Genomic DNA, 16,168 nt, shown 5'->3' with positions numbered 1-16,168 from the left:
TGAGTAAGGGAACGAGACGCTGCGTCTCTTGCCGTACCCCTGCATGCTTGCGAGTGCTTGCTTCAGATTTTCCACAGAAGCTACTGTTCTCTGCATCCGGGCATGCTTTATAGTTTCCTGGTCCGTGACGTCACCTGTCTCTGACGTCTCGTTACACGATTGGTTGGATACAGGAGTGCTTCAATGACGATATCACGCAGAAGGTTCCCAATGCGTTTCACGCAGCGTCTCGTTCCCTTACTCAGGGAACCAGGGTTACATCTGTAACCCGAGACATTTTATAGCATGTTAAATTTGCCAATTTTTGGGAGTGGGCAAAAATGCAACGTTTTTAGTGTATATACCTTTAAATGCAAATGAGCTGCTGTTCCTGGCCTAAGAGGGCGGAGCTTTAAGAGTTCATTCTCCGATGTCAGGAGTAAGGACGCACTAATAATGTCAGAAACTGCAAATTGCATAGATGCCAGCCAACTGAAACAAATCAAGTGACTGTGTAACACGTGGGTGCTATAGTAATCACACAAAGACGAGAAATAAACACAGAAACAGGTTGTAATAAGATAATCCACAGAATACAGGTCTGAATAATGGGGGTAACATCAACATAGTAAGTACGGCACCAGACAAAGAACAGAACCAAACAGGAGGTATAAATACATGGAGGAACTAATGACATGGACATCAGGTGATCAGAATACATCAATCAAAGGAACAAACTGAAACACTAGGAAACTGGGTCAATTTAGAATGACAAAACTGAACATAAAACTGACATTACCGAGGAGAGACGGAGCCAGGGTGATACTGCAGATCCAGAGGGCCAAGGCAGAGCTGACAGGTCAAGCGACCGAGGTGGATGCGGGGATCTGGAAGACTGCAGTAGAGCCAGTGCAACCTAGGACAACGGTGGAGTCAGAGGGAAGACTGAGCCTGGCGGAGCCGAAGGGATGGAAGGCAGAGGTGTAACCGGCAGCCAGGAACCAATGGGAAAACAGAAGACTCAGGACTGGGTGGAACCAATGGGAAAACAGGAGACTCAGGTCTGGGCAAAACCAGCAGGGAAACAAGAGACTCAGGGCTGGGTGGAACCAGTGGATAATGGAGATTCACAGGTATCACCTCCTCATATAAATCCATGCAACTTACAGTATCCTGTCTTAGCTCATTGATGGCAGCGGGGAAGTAGGCGGGGCTTCCATGAGTCCTCAAGCTCCATTAAATAAAACTCCCTCGGGAATGGGTGTTGTAGCATTCTCACACACCTGGTCAGACGTGTTGATGGGCACAGGCTCCAGGGCGGTATTCGACTTAGTTTTGTATCCTGGCATGTTCTCCGTGGTGGGCGCTGGCTCTGTGTCTGCTGTGGAGTTTAGTTTTAGCTGGTTGGGTGATGGCTGACTGGGCACTGGGTCAGGTGGAGTGGGGCTGTAGGCTCTGCAGGGCTAAAGGTCAAAGCCGATTTGTTATGTACCAGCACTCACTCCACAAACGCGGCGAGATTCTCCTTTGGAATCCTTTGGAATCCTTTGGAATCCGTGCCTTATGTAACAAATGACGCAGAGCAAGCAGTCCAGATGTGTTTGGCACGCTAGATCTGAAAAGTCTAGAGTGGATCCGCAGAAACGACTAATAATTCTGTATTATGCAGGCCAGACAAGTAATTTGGCCATGTCACTTTGTAAAAAAGACAGCGTCTGCGCGCATACACATTCAAATGCACATACAGGTGCTGGTAATATAATTAGAATATCGTGAAAAAGTTATTTTAAAAAATGAAACTTTCATTTATTCTAGATTCCCTACATGTAAAGTAAAACATTTCAAGATTTGTTTTTAAATTTGTTGATTAGAGCGTACAGCTAATGAAAGTCCAAAATCCAGTATCTCAAAATATTAGAATATTTACATTTGAGTTTCATTAAATGACCATCCCTACAGTATAAATTCTGGGTATCTCTTGTTCTTTGAAACCACATTAATGGGGAAGACTGCTGACTTGGCAATGGTCCAGGAGACAATCATTGACACCCTCCACAAAGAGAGTAAGTCACAGAAGGTCATTACTGAAAGGGGTGGCTGTTTACAGAGTGATGTATCAAAGCGTAGGTGCACAAGGCAAAGGCAAAGGTGCACAAGCAACAGGGATGACCGCAAGCTTGAGAATACTGTCAAGTAAAGCCGATTCAAACACTTGGGAGAGATTCACAATGAGTCAAATGAAGCCGGAGTCAGCGCATCAAGAGTCACCACACTCAGATAACTTCAGGAAAAGGACTACCAAGCCACTTCTGAAACAGAAACAACGTCAGAAGCATCTTACCTGGGCTAAGGAGAAAAAGAACTGGACAGTGAACAGTGGTCAAAAGTCCTCTTCTCAGATAAAAGTAAATTTTGCATTTCATGTTGAAATCATGGTCCCAGAGTCTGAAGGAAGACTGGAGAGGCACAGAATCCAAGCTGCTTGAAGTCTAGTGTGAAGTTTCTGAAGTCAGTAATGATTTGGGGGGGCCGTGATGTCTGCTGGTGTTGGTCCATTGTGTTTTATCAAGTGCAAAGTCAATGCAGCCATCTTCCAGAAGATTTTGGAGCACTTTATGCTTCCATCTGCTGACAAGCTTTATGGAGATGCTGATTTCCTTTTCCAGCAGGACTGCCCACAGTGCAAAAACCAATTCCAAGTGGTTTGCTGACCATGATATTATTGTGCTTTATTGGCCAGCCAACATGCCTGACCTGAATCTATGGGATATTTTCAAGAGAAAGATGAGAAACAGTCGATCCAACAATATACAGATGATCTGAAGGCTCAATAGTGCCTCAGCAGTGCCACAGGCTGATCACTTCCATGCCACACTTCACTGATGCTGTAATTTGTGCTAGGAGCAAGTCATTTGCTGTAATATGTGCTGCCGACCAAGTATTGAGTGCACAAATGAACATACTTTAAAGAACTTGAACTTTTCTGTTTTGAAAATCCATTTTTTGATTGATCTTAGGAAATATTCTAATATTTTGAGATACTGGATTTTGGACTTTCATGAGCTGTACGCTCTAATCATCAAAATTAAAAAAAATAAATTAAAAAAACTTTTGAAATGTTTTACTTTACATGTAGGGAATATAGAATATATGAAAGTTTCATTTTCAAAAATAATTTACAATAAAAAAATGAACTTTTTGATGATATTCTAATTATATGACCAGCACCTGTACCTATAGACTAAACACATAAATGAACAGCAATTTTTCAGTTAAAAGGGTGTCATTTAATTGGCCCCTAAGTTAATAATTAACGATTTTTACAATGGAAGGGATTCAATCAAAAACTTACTTTAGCTCAATAATAACTTTTTCCTAGAACCGCTGTAAAGCCAAAACAATCTCTGTCTATTAATATGTCCATTTCCTATTATCACTGTGAAGCTGCTTTGAAACAATCTGTATTGTAAAAAGCGCTATATAAATGAAGATGACTTGACTTGACTTGAGTGTGTTCTTCCAAGTGAGTGGTCTTTCTGCTCCAGGCACAGAAGCTGTACAGCGGGGAGGTCCATTGTGAAAAAGAAAAGCGGTGAAAAAATGCCACAAAATTTGAACAGTTTTGGTCTGGTGTTCTGTAAAGCATGGGTGCTATAGTAATCACACAAAGACGAGGAATACAAAGAAACAGGTTTTAATAAGATAACTCACAAAATACAGGTCCTGAATAATGGGGGTAACATCCACATTGTAAGTACGACACCAGACAACGAACAGAACCAAACGGGGGTATAAATACACAGAGGAACTAAAATAATTAATGGACAACAAAGTGAATGGAATACATCAATCAATGGGAAAAAATGAATGAATGGGTCAACTTAGAATGACAAAACTGAACATAAACCTGACAGTAATTGCAAATTGGAATCTGTTGTGACAAATTTGATGTACTGCATCAAATTATTCTTGGTCTGTGGACAGTCCTTTGGAGGCTATGAAAAATAATGAAAAAACTCAAATTGGAGTCTTACTTGGCAAATAAACTCTTGATAAACCATTTTTCCTCTCTGATGGAGCCAGTTTAAATGGCATTTTGTTTGATTTTATTGATTCTTTCCTAACCTATATAATTGCCTAAACCTAAAACAGTAGTAGTATAGATTCCTTCATAATAATTTGGCATGCATTTATTATCATTCTTTATATTACATTTTTATTTTTTTAATATATATACACACAAATTATTTCATAAGATCTGGCTTTGTTATTGATTGTATGAACAGAGGTCTGTGTTACTCAATTATTAGCCCAAACAGGAAGTGTCTGTTGCACTGGACATACAAAGACAGCTTGTCCTTAGTTCCAGTCCACTGTGTTCACGGCTGACTGATTTTGCCAACTCTGCAGTACAGAGTAAAATGTATGCTTAATCAGAAAGAGCCATAGCAACAGAGTGAACTTAATATACTATCCGGAAAACATGATGAGGGACATTAGTTTAGATTACTGATACTGTTCACAGAAAAATTACAGCTCTGTTATTATTCACTTTTTCTTTTCTTTTCATTCTAAACCCATATTTTGTCTTTTTGTGGAACACGATTTTTTTTTTTTTTTTTTTTAATGAAGTGTACTTGCTTGTATTGAATCTGCACTTGTAGTGGCCTTTAAATCTGTAAAAGTACAGGTATATATAAGTACTTGCGTAATATAATATTAATTAAATAAAAGACCACTTAAGTGTACTTAAATGGAGTACACGTTCTTAAAAGTTTCTTAAAGGATTAGTCCACTTTTAAATAAACTTTTCCTGACAATTTACTCACCCCCATGTCATCCAAGATGTCCATGTCTTTCTTTCTTCAGTCGAAAAGAAATTAAAGTTTTTGATGAAAACGTTCCAGGATTATTCTCCTTATAGTAGACTTCAACGGGCACCAAACAGTTGAAGGTCAAAATTAGTTTCACTGCAGCTTCAAATTGCTTAACACGATCCCAGATGAGAAATTAGGGCCTTATCTAGTGAAACCATTGCTCATTTTCTGAAAAAAAAATGAAAATTATATACGTTTTAACCATAAATGCTCATCTTGAACTAGTTCTCTTCTTCTTCTTCTCTATTAGAATTCCAGCAGTGTAGACGCTGCTAAGCGTATTACTGCCCTGCACAGGTCAAAGTTTGAACTAATTGTTATATACTATTGAACTAGCATATTGCATATAAAAATTAGTTCAAACTTTGACCTGTGGAGGGCAGTAATACACTTAGCAGCGTCTACACTGCTGGAATTCTAATAGAGAAGAAGAGAGCTAGATCAAGATGAGCATTTATGATTAATTTATAAAAACTTATATAATTTTCTTTTTTTTTTTTTTTTCTTCAGAAAATGAGCAATGATTTCACTAGATAAGACCCTTATTTCTCATCTGGGATCGTGTTGAACAATTTGAAGCTGCAGTGAAACTAATTATGACCTTCAACTGTTTGGTGCCCATTGAAGTCTACTATAAGGAGAATAATCCTGGAACGTTTTCATCAAAAACTTTAATTTCTTTTCGACTGAAGAAAGAAAGACATGGACATCTTGGATGACATGGGGGTGAGTAAATTATCAGGAAAGGTTTATTTAAAAGTGGACTAATCCTTTAAGACATTTCAACATTTCATAAAATAGAATTAAGTTAAAGATATTTAATATATTTATATTTATAATGACAACTGCATTTGGGTCTGTTCTACATATAAAGCAGCTGCATGGCCTCAGCAGATTTGGATTTCAACACATAAATTGATTTTGGGTAAACTTTATTCTTTCAAAACTACTGGCTCAGATTGTTGTATTCATTGTTTTTATGGCTTGTTTTGATGTAAAATACAATAAATTACACTGGCTCCTGCTGGAATCCAATTAGCTATGGCCCTAAATATTCTTCATCACTTTTCACATTCTTCAAATAATACACATATTAAATAAATTTTTCTTTTCATCCACCAGACTGTTGCAGAACTGGTGGTCTCGGCGTAAGATGAAACGTGCAGGTGAGCAGAATAACAGTAAAGAAGAGCTTCCACAATGGGATAGAGACTGGAACTTGCAGCCCATGAACGCACATGGCCTGGTGGACGAGTACCTGGAAATGGGTGAGTTCTGCTCAGCCAACACCTATTGTGGGATTTAAAGTGTGCAACTTTCAAATACTGTCATGGCAAAATAGAATCTTGCTGAGGAAGTGTAGTTAAAAAGAATAATAACACATCTGGTTTAAAGGTTTAGTTCACCCATAAATGAAATTTCTGTCATTAATTACTCCCCCTCATGTCGTTCCACATCCGTAAGACCTTCGTTCATCTTCGGAACATAAATTAAAATATTTTTGATTAAATCTGAGGGTATCTGATCCACACAAAGGCAGCAATGTCATTGCACCTTTTGACATCCAGAAAGGTAGTTAAAAACATGGTTAAAATAGTCAACGTTCAACATTAATGTTATGAAGCGACGAGAATATTTTTTGTGCAAAAACAAAACAAAATAATGACTTTATTCAACAATTTGAACCATTGTCATACGTAGTGACAAGGAAGTGCAGGGTTCCTTGTTTACGTCAGAACACCAACTCAGTATTGGCCAAAGCTGAACACGTGAGCAGCACGACGCATGCATGTGATGCTGACACAAGATCCGGCCAATAATGTTCATTACCTATGACAATGGTTCAAATTGTTGAATAAAGTTATTATTTTTGCTTTGTTTTTGCGCACAAAAAGTATTCTCGTCTCTTCATAACATTTAGGTTGAACTACTGTAGTCATGTTGACTATTTTAACCATGTTTTCAACTACCTTTCTGGACGTCAAAAGGTGCAATGATGTTGCTGCCTATGTGTGGATCAGATACCCTTGGATTTCATCAAAAATATCTTATTTTGCATTCTGAAGATGAACAAAAACCTTACAGGTGTGGAACGACATGAGGGTGAGTACTTAATGAGAGAAATTTCATTTTTGGGTGACCTAATCCTTTAATGGCACAAAAGGTTGACTCTATTGTCATTTGAGGACTGAGGTTTGTTATGATTACAGGGCACACTATAGAATGTAGAATGTATTTTCAGCAGGACCACATTCCTTCAGTGCATTTGCCAAGCAGTTGTGTCAGTGTTTGCATATTTGCATAAAGTGTGTTTCTGCTCTAAGTAAGCCATTTTTAGACTATCTTCTCCACAAAAGGGTAAACACTTGATTGTAATGAGAGTGTTCTAGTTTGGCAAATCATTTGCTTGTTATGTAGATGGGCTGTATGTTTCATCTGGTTTCTGTACAGTTCTACAGTTTGGTTTCACTACAATCTTTGTGGCGGCATTTCCTCTGGCTCCTCTGCTGGCTCTGCTCAACAACATCATTGAGATCCGATTAGATGCCTACAAGTTTGTCACGCAGTGGAGGAGACCGATGCCCGCCCGTGCCACTGACATCGGTCAGACCTTTTCCTCTCAATTAGCACTAAATGCAAGAAACCCAAGAGTCTTTTGTAATTGCATTTAATGTGTTGTAAATTTAGACTTGACATTAATGCTTAATATTCTATACCTTAATATATATTAGTTTATAGTATTATCTGTCCTGGTATATTTCAATAAATATGTTTTTGATATATTGGTCATTTTGATGGCTTTTCTGTATGTTTGTTTAATTAGGTATCTGGCATGGTATCCTGGAGGGAATTGGAGTTGTGGCTGTCATAACAAATGCCTTTGTCATTGCCATCACTTCAGATTACATCCCCCGCTTTGTCTACGCATTCAAATATGGGCCCTGTGTGGACAAGGGTTACCGGCATGAGAAGTAAGAAGATTTCAAAATAGCTGCAAGCAGCATTTACAGGGCTAAAAAAAAAACAGTGGCATGTGCATTGTAAAGCTGAGCAGATTTATTTTGTTAGACCCCTCTGGTTGTAACGGGGGGTTGCCAAGAATCTGCTTCACTTTGTCAATGTTTTTGGGAAACTATTTTGAAAATCAGAAATTCATTCAGCTAACTTCTGTTAACCCTAACCCTTGTGGTGCCGTAAGTGAAAATGAGAACAAAGAAAGAAAAAAAATTAAACTTTTCAACAACATGTTTTGTAAGCCTATAGCTTTTCGTTGTTGTTGTTGTTTTTTTGTTTTTGTATTTTTGCAAACAGAACATAGGAGATGTAAATGCAAATCCCAAACCTATATATATATATATTTTTTTTTTAATTAATTGCAACTGATCTTGACAACCAGTGTCAAGTCTTTTATAATTTTGATTAGTTTAAACAAATTAATCCACCAGAGTGCCCATGATATCCACCAGAGGGCACTCCTCCGGACTCCTGTGCTTTTGACAGAAAGGTTTTTGCAGCTAATAAAATGTTATTTAATAACAGTAGTCATAATAAGCATATTTCCAGTCGTGCCTCAAAACTCACTCATCGGACTCCTCGGTAATCCTCTGCAAACTTCGACAGTTGGTTGAACCGGCTCATTTGGTTCTTTTTGAGTCGGACGTGCTACTTTTGTGTGTCTTGCGTCATCAACCCGGAACTAAAGTTCGATTCAGTTCGATTAGTGAACCGACTCGACCGGTTACTTCCTGAGAACTGGCTCAAAAGAACGATTCATTCAAGAATCAAACATTTGCATCTTCAACCCAAATCTCGGAGCAGTTTGTAACATTATTAAAGGTGCCATCGAATTGAAAATTGAATTTACCTCGGCATAGTTGAATAACAAGAGTTCAGTACATGGAAATGACATACAGTGAGTCTCAAGCTCCATTGTTTCCTCTTTCTTGTGTAAATCTCATTTGTTTAAAAGACCTCCGAAGAACAGGCAAATCTCAACATAACACCGACTGTTACGTAACAGTCGGGGTGTACACCCCCAATATTTGCATATGCCAGCCCATGTTCAAGGCATTACACAAGGGCAGCCAGTATTAACGTCTGGATCTGTGCACAGCTGAATCAACAGACTAGGTAAGCAAGCAAGAACAACAGCGAAAAATGGCAGATGGAGCGATAATAACTGACATGATCCATGATAACATGATATTTTTAGTGATATTTGTAAATTGTCTTTCTAAATGTTTCGATAGCATGTTGCTAATGTACTGTTAAATGTGGTTAAAGTTACCATCGTTTCTCACAGAGACAAGACTGTCGTTATTTTCATTTTTAAACACTTGCAGTCTATATAATGCATAAACACAACTTCATTCTTTATAAATCTCTCCAATAGTGTGTAATGTTAGCTTTAGCCACAGAGCACTATCAAACTCATTCAGAATCAAATGTAAACATCCAAATAAATACCAAACTTACGCAATTAGACATGTTGCATGACGAACACTTAGTAAAGATCCATTTTGAGGGTTATATTAGCTGTGTAAACTTTGTTTATGCACTGTTTAAGGCAAGCGCAAGCTCTGTGGGCGGGGAGCGTGAGCATTTAAAGGGGCCGCAGCCTAAATCGGCTCATATTTAATGATGCCCCAAAATAGGTAGTTAAAAAAATTAATTAAAAAAAATCTATGGGGTGTTTTGAGCTGAAACTTCACAGACACATTCAGGGGACACCTTAGACTTATATTACATCTTTTAAAAAGACGTTCTACGGCACCTTTAAAGATAAAAGGTTGCATTTAAAGTCCTTATATGAAGCTTTGCATTACTAATGCTGTATATTTGTGTTTTGTGTGTCTTTACACAGATGTCTAAGAGGATACTTGAACAACAGCTTGTCTGTTTTTGAAATGGGTGAATTGAGAAACGGAACGTACCAAAATCGATACTGCAGGTACTGCAACACTCTATGCTACAGTTTTATGTTGTTACATGCTATTCATTTGGTTTTTTGTCTCTTTCTGGAGTTCAAGTTCTGTTATTCCCCTCTACAGATATCGGGATTACAGAGCGCCTCCGTGGAGTCCTGAACCCTACGATTTCACCCTGCAGTTCTGGCATGTTTTGGCTGCGAGACTAGCCTTCATCATCGTCTTTGAGGTCAGTGCTACTTCACATTTTTACAGTCTTATTTGAGTGTAGTTTTATAGCATTCACAATATAGTTTTGAAGGAAGCTACTTTGAAACTTTTATACAGTATACTGATCATTTTAAGTAGTTAAGTTAAAGTAAAGCTGCCCTTTGATAAAGTTAGCTACAATGCAAGGCACTAGTCTAATGGAGGCCATCTGGTACAAGAGACCTGTGCAGGTAAACGTCACTCACCCTGGACTCAGGAAGTGACTGACAATAGAGGATGTGATCTTTAGCATCCTTGTTAATGTGCCCAATTTCATGCCAACTATCACTGGTTAAATCCCTTCTTGGAGCGGCCTGCGAGGAACCAGTTAAAGTGGTGCCGTGACCCGGGTGGGAATGAGGTTTAGGATGGTGGGTGTAAATGTAGGCCAACTGGTGCACGATATCTGTGCAGATAAATCTCACTTCCCTGGGCTCAAGAGGTGAAATAGCAACTGATGCTAGAGGCTGTGGTCTTTAGCATACTTGTTATACTTTAGCATACTTTAGCATAACACACCTGACTACCATGCCTTCTATCACCAATTCAAATCCCGCTCAGAGTAGGCCAAGAGGAACTAGTTACATAAAGTAGCTAATCTTCCAGAGCCAGTCTTTTGACTGTTGGCAAAAATGCTTATTCCGGCCAAGAACCGCCAGAATATTTTCATTTTGAAAAAAAAAGAAGTCAAGTGAGTAGTATGTCCAAATATACAGTATTCTTAAAACAGGAGGCAAAAAAATATAATGTTATTTAATGTTTATGAATTTTCCATTGTCTGTTGTATTCTCCATAGCACCTTGTGTTTGGCATTAAGACCTTCATAGCCCACATGATTCCAGACATGCCCAAAGACCTGTGTGATCGCATGCGCAGGGAGAAATACCTAATGCAGGAGATGGTGTATGAGGCGGAACTGGAGCACCTGCAGAAAGAGCGGAAAAAGAATGGCAAACGTTATCACCATGAGTGGCCTTAGCCGTGCCTGCCCATAAATACACAGATAATTTCCCACTGGAGAATCACATACCCTACCCACAAAAGCACATAAATGCTTGAGAGTGGTGAACAAATGTCTTTGCAACATGCACAACTGCAGCACATATTTGAACACAGGCATTCATGTACGACCGTTCTGCTGCCTTGGATGGCTAGCTTTATTGACTCCATGCATGGGCTGCCCACTTCAGATTTTCATTGCTGTGATAAACCAGGGAGCGGATTCAGCGTTTGAGGTCAAAACCTGATCTCCGGGTGGGCCTTTAGAGCCAGGAATGGGCAACTGTACTCTGCACCAAAGAGGTTCTTCTCAGTCACATGACCCCTGCCTGAGACCTCCAGTTAACCTGTATTGTCATCCTGCTGAGTGTGTTTACACACTTAGAGCAGTAGTTCTCAAGCTGTACTGATTGGCTACTTTAAAAACAGTTGGCTAGTTTAGGTTTATTAGCTAAAAGTAGCTAAAAGAACAAAACAGCAGCCTGGCAAAAACAAAGAAAAAATTGTTGATTTTAAGGAAGTCTGCCACGTTTAAGTTTGAGAACCACTGCACCAGAGAAAGCTCTGATGACATTTTGTGCATGGAATTGCATAAGTTCCATTTTGAGGGTGTGAAAAGAGTTGGATTCATTTGAAATCAAGCTGAAATGCGACAAATTGGATTTCCGAAAGCACAACTGGACCCGCCTGCCTTCTAAATGGTTAAAAAAAAAATGTCTGTTCCAGAGTACACTGCTGCAAATGTTCAAGGAAAAGGTCACATTGAAGGAGTTTCACTTTTGCAAAACCTCGCTATGTCTATGTGCCGGATCATCAAGTTTGAAATCAATGGATTACAGCATTCTCTGATACACTGTAAACTCCAGTGTGTAGGTGGGAAATGACTATATTCATTGAACATACATCCTTCCCAACATAGCCTGCAGTGATGCTGCTCTTTCATCTGTGTCCTATCATAGTTCTGAATGGAGCACTTGTGCGGTTTGGATTGTTTACTATGCAGACGAAGGGCTTTTGGAGTTCCTGTTTTCTGCTTGTCTACTTGTCTGCGTCTCTGAGGCCACGTATAGCTAAATTCATTTGTCACCTCCTGTCCTGTACACACAGATCAGTAATTTACAGGAGTGACAACTGCATTCTACAAACGTATGAACTCTCAAAAAATGCAGGTAGTGACAACCACATTTAGAAAAAATATACGTAGTGTGTACGGAACACACTAGTTGTGAATGCTGCATGACAAGAGAAAGATGACAGACGAGGGATTCATGTTAAAATACCTATTTTAACATACATCAGAGATGTTTCTCTCTTCTGTATGTGCGGTGCAAGAAATCACAGGGAAAGCACTACGAAGACTTGACTGATCTTGCAAGCAAATCAGCGAAAAAGAAAAAGCCCATAAAAATAAATGGAAATGCTTTATGCTGAAAATAAGACCGAAATATTGTGACCCGCACCTGCTCACTTTAATAACTCCATAAACTTGATCGCTTTATGAGCCAAGCAAGCCCAAAACGCTTATAATAAGTGGACATGGCAAAGCTGCACGAGCACACTCCGTCTAGCAGCCTTTCCAAACATAAGCAAAACACGTTGACTGTGCTTCAGTTAAAATTGCTGAACATAACGAAGTCTTTTGTCACTGTAATAGTCAGAATAACAGAGGCCAAACATGCGAGACGGCAGAACATTGTTATGGTTACTGCAGTGTCAGTCGTAGCAGTTTCGGGAGTGAGTCGTGTTCCGCACACACATGCCCATGTTTTCACAGACAAGTTTTAAGTCTAGTCCCAGACTAAAATGCATGTTTGAGCTGTTTTAACTGAAAGCAACTTGCACTGATATATCTTAAAATATATCAGCGCCATTGTTTTGTCTCAAGATGCACACCAGTAATGTTTTTTTTCTGAAGGCAAGTTTATAAAAGCTATTAAAATGTATTAGTTGATTTAAGGCCTAATCCTGGTTTATTCTAAGCCCCGTCTGTGAAACAAGGCCCTGGAACGATAATTCCGTTTTTCCTGCATTTAAATGCAGTTGTCACTCCTGAAACTTTACAGTGTGTACGTGGCCTCTGTCTGTGCTTGGGCAGCTATCATCCCGCTGTGAAGCAGATCTCTACCTGGTGCCAGGCAACGTGACAACGTTTACTTACGAACACATTTACCGAATACACCCTCTCTCTTCGCTTGCCAGCATTTCACATTGTGATTCTTGTTACAAAAGTGGTTTCTGGTAAAAATTACCAAATAAAAATTAGTTTGTTTATGCAAATGAACAGTTTGTATGTACTACATCGCCTTGAAAAGATATGCAGATCTGTCTTTCAATACAATGTCATTTTGTCAAGGCAAAATAAATAAAATTGCCATCTTTGGCAAAATGGTGATATAAATAACATGCATGTTCTTTTTTTTAATTGCATGTTGTTTCTTTGTTTTTCATAATTTTATAAAAGACTGTGTCCTTGTCCATATGCCTGGTTTTGTAGCGTGTGTGAGCTGAATTTGATGTGTGAGTGTATCTGTGTTCCGACGCCTGCTTTTGTTGCTCGGTGATGTATTTTGTGTGTTTATGGTTCCATCGGTCCATGTGCCCACCTACCTGAGCTGCATCTCTGCAGTATATAGTACTGCATGTATGTACTGTGAATTTTCTGTGTGCATAGATGACCCACTAACTATTTGCAAAAGTGTTCAGCATACAACAAGTGTGTGCTGTGAGTGAAATGTGGTATCCCACAATGCAATGCTTTCTATTAGGGGTGTAACAATATATGGTGTCACAATATATCACAATACAAAAATGCAACAATATCGTATCGTGGATAGTGACAATATGTTGTGGATAGTTCACCCAAAATGAAAATTACTGTGTGAAATGACTGTGAAGTTTACAGTACTACATTAAACTACTATATATAATGTTGAATATAATGTTTAATAATGCAATGGGGGAATATTTGTGGGTCCTGATAACACCAAATGTCTTATGTTACCAGTAAAAAGTGGCCTACGTTATTTTAAATATATCTAGTCAGTGACAGAGTACAAGCATATTCATCTAAAATAAATCTGTTTCAGCATTAGAATCATGAATATTTTTATTCTGGTGTCACCATTGTCCTGTGCATTGGGTTACCAGCACCAAGTCCAAGCCTATTCATTTCCACCCCCAATGTAATACCAAATTTCGAATTTTAATCAACAGTACAATTTTTGTTATCCTTTTACCATATGTCTTGGAGTATCGCAATAATATTGTATCGTGAGTTCAGTTTCGTGATATGTATCCAATTGTGACATGAGTGTATCATTACACCCCTACTTTCTATATAACCTAGTACATCACCATAGAGCGCTGCAGTGATTTTTGTAGACCAACTCGGAAGATAGCATCACCCTGGTTCAACAAAAAGCCAATAGGATTTTTTGTCCACTGGCTTTTGGATTACTGCAGAAAATAAGTTATGTGACCAACAAAAGTTTATGAATCTTACATGTTTTGTTCATCATGATAATCTTCTGAAATTAACAGCTTTTATTTATTTTAATGCCTAAATACAATCACCAGAAGTAAAAAGCTACCTGTAGGCTATAAACAACCTACACCATGGTTGCATGCCTTCAATGTCACCACCATTGAGCATCCGACAATTCTTTCTTTATTTTTCAAAAAAAAAAAAAAAAAACACATTTTCCCTATTTAGTTAAGAGTTTGCAAGAGTGCAGTTATAAATGAAAGTGGACTAGTGAGTAGATGAGTTTGCTTAATGACATATATCCCTGACAACATCTGTAGTCCCATTTGGCTACTTGTTAGCAACTGCCTTTTTTAAGACAAGTAAAACTTTAAAAAATCACAAGTGGGGTAAAACTGATGTATTTGATGTGCTAAAATAAAACGAAAATTTCTTGTTAACCACAGACCTTATTTCAAGCATTTAATCAAAAAACCCACTGACCTTAGAATGAATGGAATCAGAAGTGCTAAAATGCTCATTTCCAGGTTTTGATCTACAAAAATATATCATCCTGCAGCACTATTAATCCAGTTTCATTAATGAACTAGAAGTAATATGATGATTAAATCATTCTTGGTTCATTATTTGATTAGAATACCAAAAATGGATTAAAAATGCAGATTTAACAAGATTATTTCCAAGATATTACTCATATTACTTGAGTTATGTAGCAACAATGTAGCATACTACTGTTTAGAACATTTATCATTGCATAATGGATGCTGTTTTATTAAAAATTGTATACAGAATACATTTGTTTATTTAGATCCCCAATTAACCATTACCTAGATAGTGGGGTCCTGGGGTCCTAGCAAGTAAAAATACATTAATCAACAACAATAAAGTCAAATCAATAAAATCATACCCCTGACAGCAACATAGTTTCGGGCCAGATCCAGCCCACATCTGGTAATCCACAGATGTGGGCCGGATTTGGGCCACACTATGTTGCTGTCTGGGACAAACCCAGAATTCATTCCAAAATATCAAAATTAACAATTAACTATATATTGTGCCATTAAATATTCCTTTAAAGATTTTTTAAAATGCATTTTACTTGTTAAAAAAATATGTAAACTGTGCAAGCTAATATTCCACTCCAAACAAGTCACTTACTGTAAAAATCTAACCGCATAAGGGTCAATCCACCATTATTCATACCGTTAGAGTATAAAGTAGATGTGATGATAGAATTAACATTGGGACAATGGACATGGAAGACAAATTTTCTCATTTGACATTTTGCTTTTTTGTTTTATTTCTTTGTAAAAATGTAAAATGTCGTATTTTCTCTGTTTCATTTTCTTTGAGCGTGTTTGTGTGCACGTTTAAATATGTGCATTTATAATTGTGTGTTTGCATGTGTGTAAGTGTGTGTGTGAAAGAGAGAGTGTTTTGTAAAGCTGGTGAAGTGAGTGCTCCCAGCATGCATCTCATTCTTACAAGTTTTTAAAACTCAACGCAATGGCTATGTTCGAAATAGCATACTACTATTGTAGTTTGTATACTGTGTGCAGTATGTTAATTTTGTGTATGCATGGAATATTATGACTTACTACATGTGATGAAATGTGCCGTATCGAAGCAGCGCGTGAGATATTGTATCCCAA

The 16,168-nt window shown here is 38.2% G+C and overlaps 1 protein-coding gene across 6 annotated transcripts in view; it reads left to right on the top strand.

Annotated features, from left to right (window-relative positions):
* The window catches only part of ano3 (anoctamin 3), a 137,171-nt gene extending 123,129 nt beyond the window's left edge, over window positions 1-14,042 (top strand). For all 6 annotated transcript variants that reach the window (XM_048158282.1, XM_048158284.1, XM_048158281.1 and 3 more), the window contains 6 exons: window positions 5,979-6,124; window positions 7,308-7,460; window positions 7,681-7,828; window positions 9,721-9,807; window positions 9,908-10,013; window positions 10,830-14,042. In XM_048158282.1, coding sequence (XP_048014239.1) covers window positions 5,979-6,124; window positions 7,308-7,460; window positions 7,681-7,828; window positions 9,721-9,807; window positions 9,908-10,013; window positions 10,830-11,012 — 823 coding nt within the window. In that variant the 3' untranslated portion in view covers window positions 11,013-14,042. The remainder of the gene's footprint in view (window positions 1-5,978; window positions 6,125-7,307; window positions 7,461-7,680; window positions 7,829-9,720; window positions 9,808-9,907; window positions 10,014-10,829) is intronic.
* The last annotated feature ends 2,126 nt before the right edge of the window (window positions 14,043-16,168 follow it).

The sequence above is a fragment of the Megalobrama amblycephala genome, linkage group LG15 (genome assembly GCF_018812025.1).
Source record: "Megalobrama amblycephala isolate DHTTF-2021 linkage group LG15, ASM1881202v1, whole genome shotgun sequence".
In the NCBI taxonomy this organism is placed as follows: domain Eukaryota; kingdom Metazoa; phylum Chordata; class Actinopteri; order Cypriniformes; family Xenocyprididae; genus Megalobrama; species Megalobrama amblycephala.
Note: the sequence above shows the minus strand (reverse complement) of the source record. Positions and strands in the feature narration are given on the sequence as shown.